Genomic DNA, 13371 nt, shown 5'->3' on the forward strand with positions numbered 1-13371 from the left:
CGGGACACCCAACCAAGGCTCTTCCTTCTTGGCTGGCAACACTACCCAAGCCTTCTTTCCCCCTTCTTCTCTCTCACAAACCTTCGGCACTCCCTAAAAAGTTTCTTTCCTCTCCTTTCATCCAAAAACAAAAAAATCCCTCCACTGACTCACCCAACAAGCGGTATTTTGGATTTTTTTGTTCTTTTTTTATATTTTGGCTATTTTTGGTTGCTAGAAAGTTGGGTTTTTTTTTTTTTGGTTTTGTTGCGGCTAGGTATTTTTTTGGTTGCTGATTCTTGCTAGGGGTTTTAGGGTTTTCGATTGCTTTGTTCTTGGCTACCCTCGCTTTGTGGCTACAGTACCCTTTTTATATACTCGATTTTTGGCTGGGTGTATCATCCCCACTACCTGGCCAGACGTGAGTTTTAAGGTTTAGGGATACAGATGTAGACAAGAGGATTCAATTCACTACAAAAAAATAACCTTTTCCAATGGAATTTTCCGTTGGAAAAGCCTTTTTTTCAACGAAAAAATTTGTCGATAAAAGCCTCGTCAGTAATACTTTCCGTTGAAAATTTCCAACGGAAAATTCCATTGGATATTCTGTTGGAAATAATCTAGTTTTTGTAAGCTATGTCATTGAATTTCCATTGGAAATAATTCTGTTGAAAAGAGTTTTCCAACGAAATTCCGTTGGAAATAATTCTGTTGGAAATAATCTAGTTTTTGTAAGCTATGTCATTGAATTTCCATTGGAAATAATTCTGTTGAAAAGAGTTTTCCAACGAAATTCCGTTGGAAATAATTCTGTTGGAAACAGTTTTTCAACGAAATTCCGTTAGAAATTTCTAACGAAATTTTCTGTTGGAATAGTTTTTTGCAACGAAAAATTCCGTTGAAAATAATTCCATTAGAAAAGAAAATTATATTTGTGTCATTAATATATATATATATATATAATCATTTTCCTTTTCAGCTCATTTACCAGTAATAAAGCGCCTGTAATGCCTGAATTAGATGCAGTGGAAGCTTGTGACTCCTATATCACTAAAAGTTAATCATTTAATATATATCAGTTTGTACAAAATAGATGTTTCTCTCAATCCCATTTCTTAATCAGATGGAGTACATGAGAGCCATTGTGAAAAAACTGTTAATAAAACCAAAGAACCTTAAGGACGACAAGTAGCATACTTATTTATGACTAGTGTGCAAGCCATTCCATCTTTTCTTTTTCCCTTGCAAACTCCATAGTCAGCTGAAGTACCAATCTTTAGAATTTGGTTAGGTGCACCTACACTCAAAGAAAATCCTGATCCTTACAAAATGATACAAAATGTATTAGTTTCTTTAGAACACTACCCAGCATGGGCCAATTAACATGCGACAAGTTGATACCTTGGCATCTTTGCGTACTGAGCAACTGAACAATGCAAAAACTCTTCCAGCCTGCTCCTTGCAGTACTGCTTATAAGCGTCAGCAAACAAGAAAAGAGAAACAACATTTTCATCTGAACACCCAATTTTCCATATGCTATGGTTCTGCCCAATAGAACTAGTTTTTGGATTACCCTTTTCCATCAACACTCCCACAGTTTCCCAACATCCATAGAGTGTCTCCCACCAAAAAATTTCTATAAAAAGCCAAAATATCTTGTCACCTACCACATTGCAGTTCATATCCAATTAAGCTACATTAAGAGCTTTGCAAGTAATATTCTAGATAAGAACAAACTTGAAGGGAACTTAATGTCCAAAAGCAAGAAAACATCTTCCAAATTTTAATCATGTGGCATCAAAAACATATAGTATAAGGAAAAGAAGCAAGAAGCACAATAACATACTTTATAGCCGTTAGCCGAACGAAACGAATATCAGACAAGCGCTCACTGAACTCTGCAGGGCTGACCAATTGATTCCTTAAAACAGAAGAAAAACTTAAGCTACACATGAAAAAAGAAGTACAAACAGAAAACTGTCAAGGCCATTTCCACTTAGTACGCTTAGTTTGTTCGTAGAGGAAATAGGCATAAAAAAAAATGAAGCTTTTTAGCTCAGGTTTTAACATTGTTAGATTATTGTAGAAGAATTGGAGTTGAACTTGGTTTTACCTTATACGCAAACCTGAAAACTTCTCCATTTGAAGATCATTTGAGCTATTTGGTTTTGACTTCACAGGTTTATCAACTTGCTTGGGTTCATAATCAAGGTAATCTTCAACAACATTCTTAAAGACAGATAAGTCTGTTTTCCCTTTTTGCCTTGGCGATCCATCGTCTGATAGGTAGCCTGCAAATTTAGGCCAACTAAAATGTAAAAACTTGACCATTTCAAGATAAACAAGAAACAAAACAAAAAAGAAGAAACCGAGAGGTACCCATTATCCATTTTTAAAGCTGCATCTGGTAAATATATATGTTTGCCATATACTTGAACAGCATAACCCCATGACACCGAAATCGTCCATGAAAACCAGTGATCATAGCAGACTGTTCGTTGCAAAATTCTCTGAGAATCAACATTTGCAACCTGAAGTAAATGTTCCATAGCCTTAATACGTGTCATGTTAGGGAAGATTGGATCCATTTGATCTATGTGATGGAAGGATACCAAGGGTGTCAATGGATGGGCAGCCAACAAACGAAATGCATTACCCCAGACATCAAACTGGTTGAAATTCAACATAACCAAAAAATTTTTAGAAACACAAAATTTACTTTCATACTAATTGTCATTGCTAAATTTACCAGATGAACATAGCTTTGCAGACATCAACAGTCAAAACTCATAGTAATTATTTACTTAAAATTTAACCAATTAATACCTGATGAAAGCCAGGCTCGCGTGTCAATCCAACACCAAGCTCTGTCAAGCAAGAGTAGACCCTGGAATCACTTCCATACAGATGAGGATATCGATCTATACAGGAATTCAAAACTTTGGCCAGAACTTTAGCCAAAGGATAACTTATAGCAAAGCCTGCTCCACCAAATGCCATCCCAAAGCTGAACACCTTTTTCTGTTCATAAATCTCCGAGCCAGCCCCAACATAGTAGCAAAGCCGATAGTCATATTTGGAATGTGTCTTTGCCAAATTCTCTGGAAAGAACATGGTGTCATCATCCCCAAAAACGTACCATCGTACATTTGAATGATTATGGGCAACGGTCTCTAAAATTACGCGTGCCACGCGAATTGTAGATCGGAGACCACCTCTATAAGTGTAACGAAACCTTGAAGTGTCCTTGGAGATGCATATTGGAGGCAGAGTACTGTTATCATCCCTTGAAGTTGCATTAGGGGGCATGCTTTCAAGAAACACACATCCACACATTTGACGAGGCATAAAACTGCAAGCGAAACCCAAACATAAAATTGCAAGTTAAAGGAAATTAGAAAATACCGAGGCACAAACCCAGATGCATTAAGAGGAAAATAAAAGATGCCCGGAAGGGTTTTTCAATCAGCAAACCCAAAGCCAACACGACCATTAGAAAATATGAAGATTTTTCAGTGATGAGAAGGCGTGCATGGGCTTACCAGGAGGATGGGAGTGGGGACTTGAAGGGGAAGCTAGAGGCATTTCTAAAACCCTGTCTTGGAGAGAGAGAAGGAGGTCCAGATCGTCTTCGTGGCTTGCCATCGGTAAGATCTTGCATAACTAACAGAAACTTACCAAGTAAAAGAAACGATTTCGAAGCTTGCTTGTATCAGATGAAAATGAAATGATTGGGAAAAAAGGGTAGGAAAAAGAAAAACAGAGGGATTTTTTGGTATTGTGAAGGGAGTCTTGAAAGACGTTTTGGAGGGAAATAAAAGAAGGTTCGCGGGTCGCCCCAACTTCTTTCATCCGAACCCAACACGCAACGTTTTAGTTCTTAACTACAACTCTACAACTTTTTTTTTTATATAAATATTTCCTCTCCAAATTTCATGATTCCAATCTAAATTTCCTCCTCAAAATTTTCTTTTACAACTTCATTTTTTATAATAATTTAATATACATACAAATTAATAAAATAACTTTTGTATCTGATTATACTTTCAAAAAGAAAGAGAAAACAAATTATATTCTTTTTATCTAATTATAAATTAAAAAAATTTTGATAATTATTTTCAAGATCTTACAAAATTTTATTTTTACTTCTTAACAAGGTGGGATGCTTTGTGGTTGATTGATGGTCTATACACGGCCAAACTATCAAATATAAATCCAAAACATTATTACTCTTTTTTTTTTAAATACATATATATATATATATATATATAAACCTATTTTTTTCAAGCCACGTGCGTTATTGAAATATTGCATGTGGCAAAAAACAAATTTCACGTGCAAAAAAATAAGACGGTGGCCGGAAAATCGCAACAGATTAATGGTGTCTGGTTATCAAGTCTATTGACTTTGCTCGGTTCTCTCCTTCCAAATTCAAATTATTCCAAGAATAGCAAATTTCCTCAAGAAAAATCGAGAAATCTGTAGCATTCAAAGGTTAAAAATAACAATAGGACACAACCCAAATCCGCAATTTCATCCAATACCTTACGTTCGCCATGTCTTTCTCCTATATCATTGTCTTTCCAAGTACTTGTCTTTTGAGCTTCACGGGAACCTCTCCTTTAAGGTAGAGGCTCCCAAAGTCCGGCTCGATTATTTCTGGTTTCTGCAATTCTTTTGTTCCTTTGGTCCAAGAATCCATTTCTGACGTTCAACCAAAAGAAAAAAAAATAAAAGGAAAAGAAAAGAAAAAACATAGGTTTTCTACTGAAATAACAATGGCAGTATCAGGCCGTATACTTTTAAGAATAAGGAAAATTTATTATATATATATATTAATGACACAAATATTATGTAAATTTGATAAATATTAGAAAATTTGTATACTTTGATATATATTACAAAATTTGTATAATTGCTAATGAATATAATTTTATGAAAAATATGATAATAACTAATAAAACTAATAACTATAATCATATAAATAAAATTACTATAAGCTTACATATAAAACATATTAATATATATGTATGTAAGATATTTAAATATCTCATATACATTCATATATATATTAACTTATAAAGCTATATCAATTCAAGAATATAACTTGTAATTTAATATTAATATAATAAGTTTTTTTATTTTAATAATGTAGGTTTATATCTATAGTCTAATATAGTTATCATTCTAATTTGTATACATAGATATAATAAACTAATATATTTTAAATATATTAAATTAATAAGCTCATTATATATCTATCTTCTTAATATATATATATATATTAACTAATTAATATTAAAACATACATAAAGTATTAGTATTTTTTTAAAATTTCTTATTAGGTCTTATCATGTGTTTTGTTAAAATTTAAATATTTATTTTCTTCTTTTTATCAATTTTATAATGTTATAGACTCAATTAATTTGAAATTATTATTTTATAATTTATGATTCAATAAAGTTTACAAAAAAGTAAAAAATATAAGCAAAAGAAAACATAATTAAACTTTTAAATATTATAAACTTCACATATGAATATATTTGATTTTAATAATATCATTTTTTTTATAAAAGATTAATAAAATTTATAACAATTTAAAAATATTTTAATAAAAAAATAAAAAATTATTATTACCAACAAAATTTTCCAACGGAATTTCCATTGGAAACTTCAACTGGGTTTTAAATTTTTCTTAGTCCTAGAACTTTTCCGATAGATTTTCAACAGAAATTTCATCTGAAATGGTGGTCTCTTGTCTTTTTCTACTTCCCAAAAATTTTTCCAATGGATTTCCAACAGAAATTCCATTGGAAATTCTGTCGAAAATGGTGATCTTTTGTCTTTTTGTGCTTGCCAAAAATTTTTCCAACGAATTTCCAACAGAAATTTTTTCATTGGAAATTCCGTCGGAATTGGTTGTCTCCTCTCTTTTTTTGCTCACCAATAATTTTTCCAACAGATTTCCAACAAAATTTTTCCGTTGGAAATCAGTCGAAAAAAATTGATCAAAATTTTTTTAAATTTCTGTTGGAAATTTCCAACAAAAATTTTTCTGTCAGAAAAAACCATATTTTTTGTAGTGATTCTTTGACAATATCTACGAGTACAGATACGTGAATTCATTTCACTAATGCCTCCACTTTGTATAGTCTTTTCCCATGTAAAAGAATAAATATTTATTTGAACTTTTTTAAATAATTAAAAATTTTTTAAGTATTATGTCTTAATTTTTCAAAAAAATTTTTGCAATCAAAACTCAGCGCAGAAAAGTTTCCCACGATAGAAGGGAGATAGCAGCTAGAAATACTATTATTTAATTTCCATGTTCAAAGGTGTAGCAACAAAACCAAAATTTTCCTTATTTTTTTGGTTGAAAGGCATTAGGATTTTATTATGCACCTGGTGCAGGATGTCATAAGCCAATGACGGAGCCAAGATTTTACATTTGAGAGGGTGAAAAATTGAAAATAATGTTTATAAATTAAATAGTCATTCTATAAATTTAATGTTTGACAATAATATAAAACAATTTAGACAAAAAAAGTTCATATGAAAATTACACAAATAAATCCTGAAAATTATTAAAAAGAATCAATCTTAATAATGTATTTAAAAGAATTAATTAGTGTAATCATAAATAATTTAATAATAACAATAATTTCGATTTCTAGATAAACTTGACAACAAACAAAAATTAATAAATATAATAACAAAAATCTCAATGGGAAGCAATCCCTTCAAAAATATTAAGGACTATCAATAAATAATTTAATGGAGAAACAATTCTCTAAAATTAATCATAAAAATTAAATACAATATTAATAAACAATTCAATGAGGATTCAATCTCCGAATATAAAACTTAATTGTTCACAAGAATCTAAGCAAAGAAAAAAGCACAACTAATTTGTTGGAAAACAATCAAGCAATCTCCAAATAAATAAGTAATAATTAACATTAGACGCTTAATCAAATTGCTTTTAACAAAAAATAACTAAGACGGTAAATCTTAAATCAAAATCATCAAGTCAAAATTATTAAATAAAGAAAAATTTAAAGTTGAAAATGTTAAAAATGAACTAATCTTACCAATTATCATGACTTGAAAATTGAATTACTGACTAAAAGTTTTTAGCACAGAAAATGCTTACAAACAAAAAAGTGTAAAAAATGAATTTTTTTTTGTTGCTACAGTATTTGGTAAAAAGAAAAGATAGCAAGTAGTGGTTATGAGATTTTGAAGAAGTCGGATTTGAAAATAATTTTATTGCAATTGGTTTTTTTTTTTTTTGAAAAATGCAATTGGTTTTGCAATAGAAAAAATTTCATTTTTTCCGACGGAAAACTTTTCGTTGCAAATTTCCAACGGAAATTTAAAAAATTTCGAATAATTTTTTCCAATGGATTTCCAATGGAAAAATTCCATTGGAAATTCGTTGGAAATATTTTTGACGATAAAAAAAACAATAGACAGAAATTTTTCCAACGAATTTCCAACAGAAAACTTTCCGTTGAAAAAATTTTTAGGGAGCAAAAAAAAAAAAGAAACCACTATGTCCGACGGAATTTCCAACGGAATTTCCATTGGTGGCATTCATTTTTCTTTTACATTTTGCAAAGGGATTGAGCAGACATTTTCTGCAAAAGACAATTAAAACTTATTGATTGAAACATCAAAGAGCCAAAGAAAATGGTAGTGGTCTCAAACGTAAATTATTTTAATTAATTTGATCTGACCTTCCGCTTATTAATTAAAATCATTTAATTTTTTTATACTACTTTTTTATCGTTTTGCATCAAAATGAGCACAAAATCTTTAGGGCCAAAAAAAAGAACCTTCAAATGAGGCATAGAATATAATAATAATGCTATAGAATAAAGTCCTTGGCCTCCATTAATCCATTTATTTATTAATTGATATTTATAACATGTACAAAGAATTTTAATTAATATTTTTACTAATTTAGATTGATTTAACCGTTGTCACTCATTTAATAAGTTCAACGTTTAATATTCACATTTCTACAATCTCTCTCAACTTTTTCCATTTACCAAAAAAAAAAATTTTTATACGTGTTTGTTTCATGGATTGTGTCAAGCCGTACTCTATTATATACTTGTCACGTCATTCATGTGCTTGATAGAATGTTTGCATAAGTGAATGTATCGAAAAATCGTTAAAAGTCGGTATTGTACTTGGTGGTACAATTAAGTCGATTAAAGCCTCGAACTAGTTTGAATAGAGATTTTCGGATGTATTTGAGAGTTATTGAACCTTAGAATGTTTTAATATGGTGATTCGGAGTTAGAGGATTGATTTGGAGTTAATTTAGAAATTTTCATAACGTAGGGGCAAAATGGTCATTTTGCCATCCAAGGGCAAAATTGAAATGTTGGACGAGATTTTTGACCAAGTTGGACTATTTGGAGCATAATTTGAAATTGTGGAGTGAAAAATTTCAATTTCAAATTTTTCCGAACATAAGGGCAAAACAGTCATTTTACAGGTCCATGAAGGCATAATTGGAATCTTTGAAATTTTGCACCACCATGACACTTGTCCAGTTCATAAACTTCACCCACCATCATTTTGGCCCATGGATAATTTTGTGGTGATGAGGGAATGCTTAATTATTAAGTATTAAGCATGAACCAATTACATGGTGACACGTGGTAAATTTTAATCCTTTTATAATTCCCTTTAAAAACCAGCACACTGTCACGACCCGGAACCACCTTCGAGTCCGTGACAACTGCCGCGATGTCCCGATAGGCACTCAGCTTTCGAGTACCCTATCAAGACCTCGCAAGGCTCTCGTATCAGTTCCTCACCTACCTTGTGATTTACTGTTACAAAAATCATGTTTTAAAACAATACAGATCATTTTTTTCGTTCAAAAACAATAAAATTTTAATTTCTGCCTCACAGGGGCGTTTTTGTCATTTTTGTCAAAAATTTCTAGACAGGTTAAAAATGTAATAATTAGGTGGAAAACGCATATTTCATACTTAGAAATAAGTTTTGATATCTAAAACGTTCATTTAAAAGCAAATTGTTGACAATTAGTACTATTCAAAAATAATAAATAAAATATTCTATTTTCTCATAAAATAAATTTCTATTGAAATATTCGTAAATAATTTTTTTCCCACATGAAAGTAAAGTAAAAATTGTATGAATAGAAATACAGATAACAAAAATATAAGATTTGATCTGCAATGACACGTGGGCCCCAATTGACCAAGAGGATGTAAGACTGTGAACTCTTACTTTCTATAATGCAGTTTCGAGCTTAGTTCTCATTCTACTCGACTATCTAAAAACTGTCCTGAGCCTAAAAAATATATAGGAAAAAGGGGTGAGATTTTGTAATCTCGGTGAGTAAACAGATACCATCTAAAGTATCTAAAATCGAGTAAATGGAGACAATAAAATATCTCATCCCAATATGCATTTCATAACTTAGAAATTTATTCCATCCCATGAAAAACAATTATAATTCAATTAAAATGATTTTCAAGGCTTATGTTTCTCATAAAATTTGGCTCATGCCAAAACTCATCCTCGGGGATACTTGATCATTATCAAAGCATCCACTCGAGTCCGCCAAGGCTGTTAAAACGACTTATTCATATAAAACAACTGTCCCTTGGCGTTGGCTGAATCTCACTTTCATGTGGTGGTAAAGCGTGAAGTGGACTCAAACCCCTCCACAAGAGTTACCCTACGCGCCTCTTCCACAGAGGTAAAATAAATTAGCCGGGTTTATCGAGCCCCTCTAATAGGATGATCCACGGAAACCCTCCACTACAGTGTAGCTCAGCCCCACCATAATCATAAAATAGTTTAACAGCATAACAAGGCAATTTTTTTTATAATAACTAATTTGCACGGCAAACCACAATTCATGTAATTTCAATACAATAAACCAGCCAAGCATGCTCACACTATCATAAGCCATTTGAATTAAAAATACAATTCATACTTAACAACCACAGTCTCCATGTACTCTATTTTAAAAAAATAACATTCATCATTAATTTCAAACAATTTATAAAACCATTTTATAAAAACACATTTATTTATAAAACACAAAATTTATCCTTTTTAAATCCATTTTTCATAAAATTTGTAAAGTTTCATAAAAGCTACCTTAGATAAATCAATGATAATAAGTTTACTCACTGTATTAGGAGTAGAAATACTCCTATCCTCCGCCCTCGGGTGCAGTCTCTTACCCGAAACAATTGACTCACCACCTATCCATAATCCATGACACAAAATTCAATAAATTGTGTCAATTTATCATAAATTATTTCAGGCTCTTATCCATGTGTATGCACTAGATAGGGTTTGAAATGTCTGGACAATCGCTTAATTGCGGTGTCCGACCTAACTCGCCTATACACGGTGTAAATTCCTAAAATCTCCAATTCAACTCCAATTCCATCCATTTCAATTTCAATTATCCAATTATATCCACAATACCTCAATGACTGTGAATTTGGTCCAATTTATCAGTTCGGACTATAAATTACTCTTTTACCCCTAGTGGGTAAAAATTTCAATTTATTGCACCGAAAATTCCCATTTAATTTCCAACCTCATAATTCATCATTTTTTCACCCAATTCTCTTAAAATAAAGTCAACCTCATCCTCACATACCATTGGCTAGATTCGGCCTAGAGAAATTCATGGAGAAAATAAATATTTTTCTTGTTATTTTACTCATAAACATGCTAAACTAACACTAAACACTAACATAGCTCAAAATCAAATTTATCTAACAACTTTCTCTCTCTAAACCCATATGACCAGAATTGAAATCATCCTCAAATCACATGATTCAACCATGGAAAATGATGGGAAATGCATGGGAAAGGTAAAGCACAAGACAAATTTAAGAAATGTTACCTTTTTTTTCACTTGATTTTTGAATTTCCACCTATTTTTCCTTTAAATTTCTTGGCTAGGGATTTATTTTCTCCTTTCTCTCTCTTGTTTCTTGCTTGGCCGAATGTTGAAGAAGAAGAATGGGTTGTGGGCTGATTTTTTTTTTATGCCTTTTTATTAGTTTAATGAAATAATATTATTTTATTCATATTTTGAATATTTTATTAATTCATTTTTTTTTCTAGCCATCCACTAGTTCTACTTTTTCCACCGTGCATTCCCTTTGACTTATCCAAGTCTTAAGTGAAATTCCAGATTTTTCCAAAGTTTTGGTGGAGCAAAATTTTCAAAATTACACTTTTGCCCCAAACTTTTCAAAAATTACATTTTTGCCCCAAAAATTGAAAATTTGCCATAATGCATAATTTTCACTCATCATACTCATTTCACACTCCAAATAATTAAATTTGATCAAAATCCTTTCAAAAATTAAATTTTCGATTTCGGGTGGCAAAATTATCATTTTGCCCCTATACTCTAAAAATACCGAAAACTCATATTTTTCACTGCTAAATCTTCCAATTGTACTTCAATACTCATGTCATACTCAAACATGTCAAATGGGGCTAAGAAAATCTTTTCTAAAAATTTCCATTTTGTTCTCAAATTGCAACATGACCATTTTGCCCCTAACCGGTCAATTTTTCGAATTGACTCCAAATCGGACCTCGAACTCCGAATTACCATTTTGAGTCATCCCTGGATTGTGAAATTCTCAATTTCATCTTTAAGATCTTGATTTTATCTTGTTCGATGTTTAATCTACTTAATTGTATTTCTAGGGGCAATATCGTCTTTTGTCAATTTTTGGGGCTTTCTTAATATACCAACATTCTATCAAGTATGTGAATGACACCATAATTACTTTATAGAGCAAGGTTTGACACACACACTTCTCCCAAATCACTCTCTCTTGGCCGGCCAAAGCAAAGAACAAAGAGAAAAGAATAGGAACAAACCCTAGAGAGGAAAATTCAAGAGAAATTTGTTGAATTTCAAAGAACAAAGCAATCAAAGGTAAGATTTTTCAATTTTAGCTTAAGATCTACCTTTCCCATGCTCTCTTTTTCATTTTACATAGTTGAAACTCAAGATTTCATGAAGGAAAGTTTGTTGGCCGAACCTAGGGGGAGAAGTTTTGATTATGGGTTTTGTTAGATTTCATGCTATATACGCGTCTTTAGTTGTTTTGAGATACTCAGTGTGAAAAACAAGCATGAAAACCACATGTTCTTCATCAAACCCTCTTTGGCCGAATTTACTAACAGACATATTGATGATGAATCTTGTTATATCTCATGTCATTTAGCTCGTATTTGATGAATTATGGTGCTGGATATTAAAAAAGGTTATGGAAACATATGGTTCCTTTAGTAAACAATTTGAACAACAATGATTGAGGTACTTTGGTGTATTTAGAATATTGGAAGTGTAATGAAGATATTTGGAGTTGAATTGGATGTTTTGGCTAATTAAACAAGGCATAGTGCGAGTTAGGTTGAATGCCAATTCAGTCCGATCACAATTGAACCCACGTAGAAAACCGTCTTTAAGTGATTATTCGGACAATTCTCATTCAATGTCATGCATTCATATAGAGCTTGAAATAATTTTATAACAGTTTGGCACAAATATATTGAATTACGTGTCGTGTATTATGTATAGGTGGTGAGCCCTTTGATAAGGGTAAAGATATTGTGCCTAAGGACCGAGAATAGGAATACTCCTACCACTCCAAACTCCTGCTATTGTGAGTAATCAGATTTTCATCTTAACTATCTAAAGTAGATTATACTCATTTTTATGTTTTAAAGCAAAATGAATTTAAATTGCAAACTATTATGTTTTATAATTGAAGTGTTGATTAAATAAAATGAGATTTATAACTTATTTCGAAATTGAATATTGGTTTTGGAAATTGAGTAAGTGGAGACTGTATACTTGTGTTATATATATGTTTTGACATATGGTTTGGATTGATGGCTTATAACTGTCAAGCCTGACCTTATAAAATACTTTCCATGTCATTCATATGATTGACAATATGCTTACATACTTGGAAAGCCCCGAAAGAAAAATCGTTAAAAGACGACAATGTACCAAATGGTACAATTAAGTTAATTTAGGCCTCGAATTAGATCAAATAGAGAATTTAAAATGAAATTAAGAATATTAAAGTCCCAGAATGGTTTAATATGGTGATTTGGAGTTCGAGGATCAATTTGGAGTCAAATCGAAATTTTTACTATCTAGGGGCAAAATGGTCATTTGCCACCTAAGGACATAATGGGAATTTTTAGAAAAGAATTTTTTTTTGGCCCTATTTGACTTATTGGAGTATAATTTGAGGGTTTGGCAGTGAAAAAGTTTAATTCTGGTGATTTCTAGAGTGTAGGGGCAAAATCGTAATTTTACCTCTTGCGGATAAAATTTG

The 13371-nt window shown here is 31.4% G+C and overlaps 1 protein-coding gene across 1 annotated transcript; it reads right to left on the reverse strand.

The window, feature by feature from the left end:
* Window positions 1-1154: 1154 nt before the first annotated feature.
* On the reverse strand, window positions 1155-3625 carry LOC148761784 (uncharacterized). The gene is given in 6 exon segments (XM_088808711.1): window positions 1155-1303; window positions 1383-1591; window positions 1593-1616; window positions 1827-1901; window positions 2094-2271; window positions 3523-3625. Coding segments are annotated over 6 exon segments (738 nt in total).
* Between the last annotated feature and the right edge of the window lie 9746 nt (window positions 3626-13371).

Source organism: Theobroma cacao, chromosome 7, assembly GCF_053813885.1.
Source record: "Theobroma cacao isolate CCN51 chromosome 7, ASM5381388v1, whole genome shotgun sequence".
In the NCBI taxonomy this organism is placed as follows: domain Eukaryota; kingdom Viridiplantae; phylum Streptophyta; class Magnoliopsida; order Malvales; family Malvaceae; genus Theobroma; species Theobroma cacao.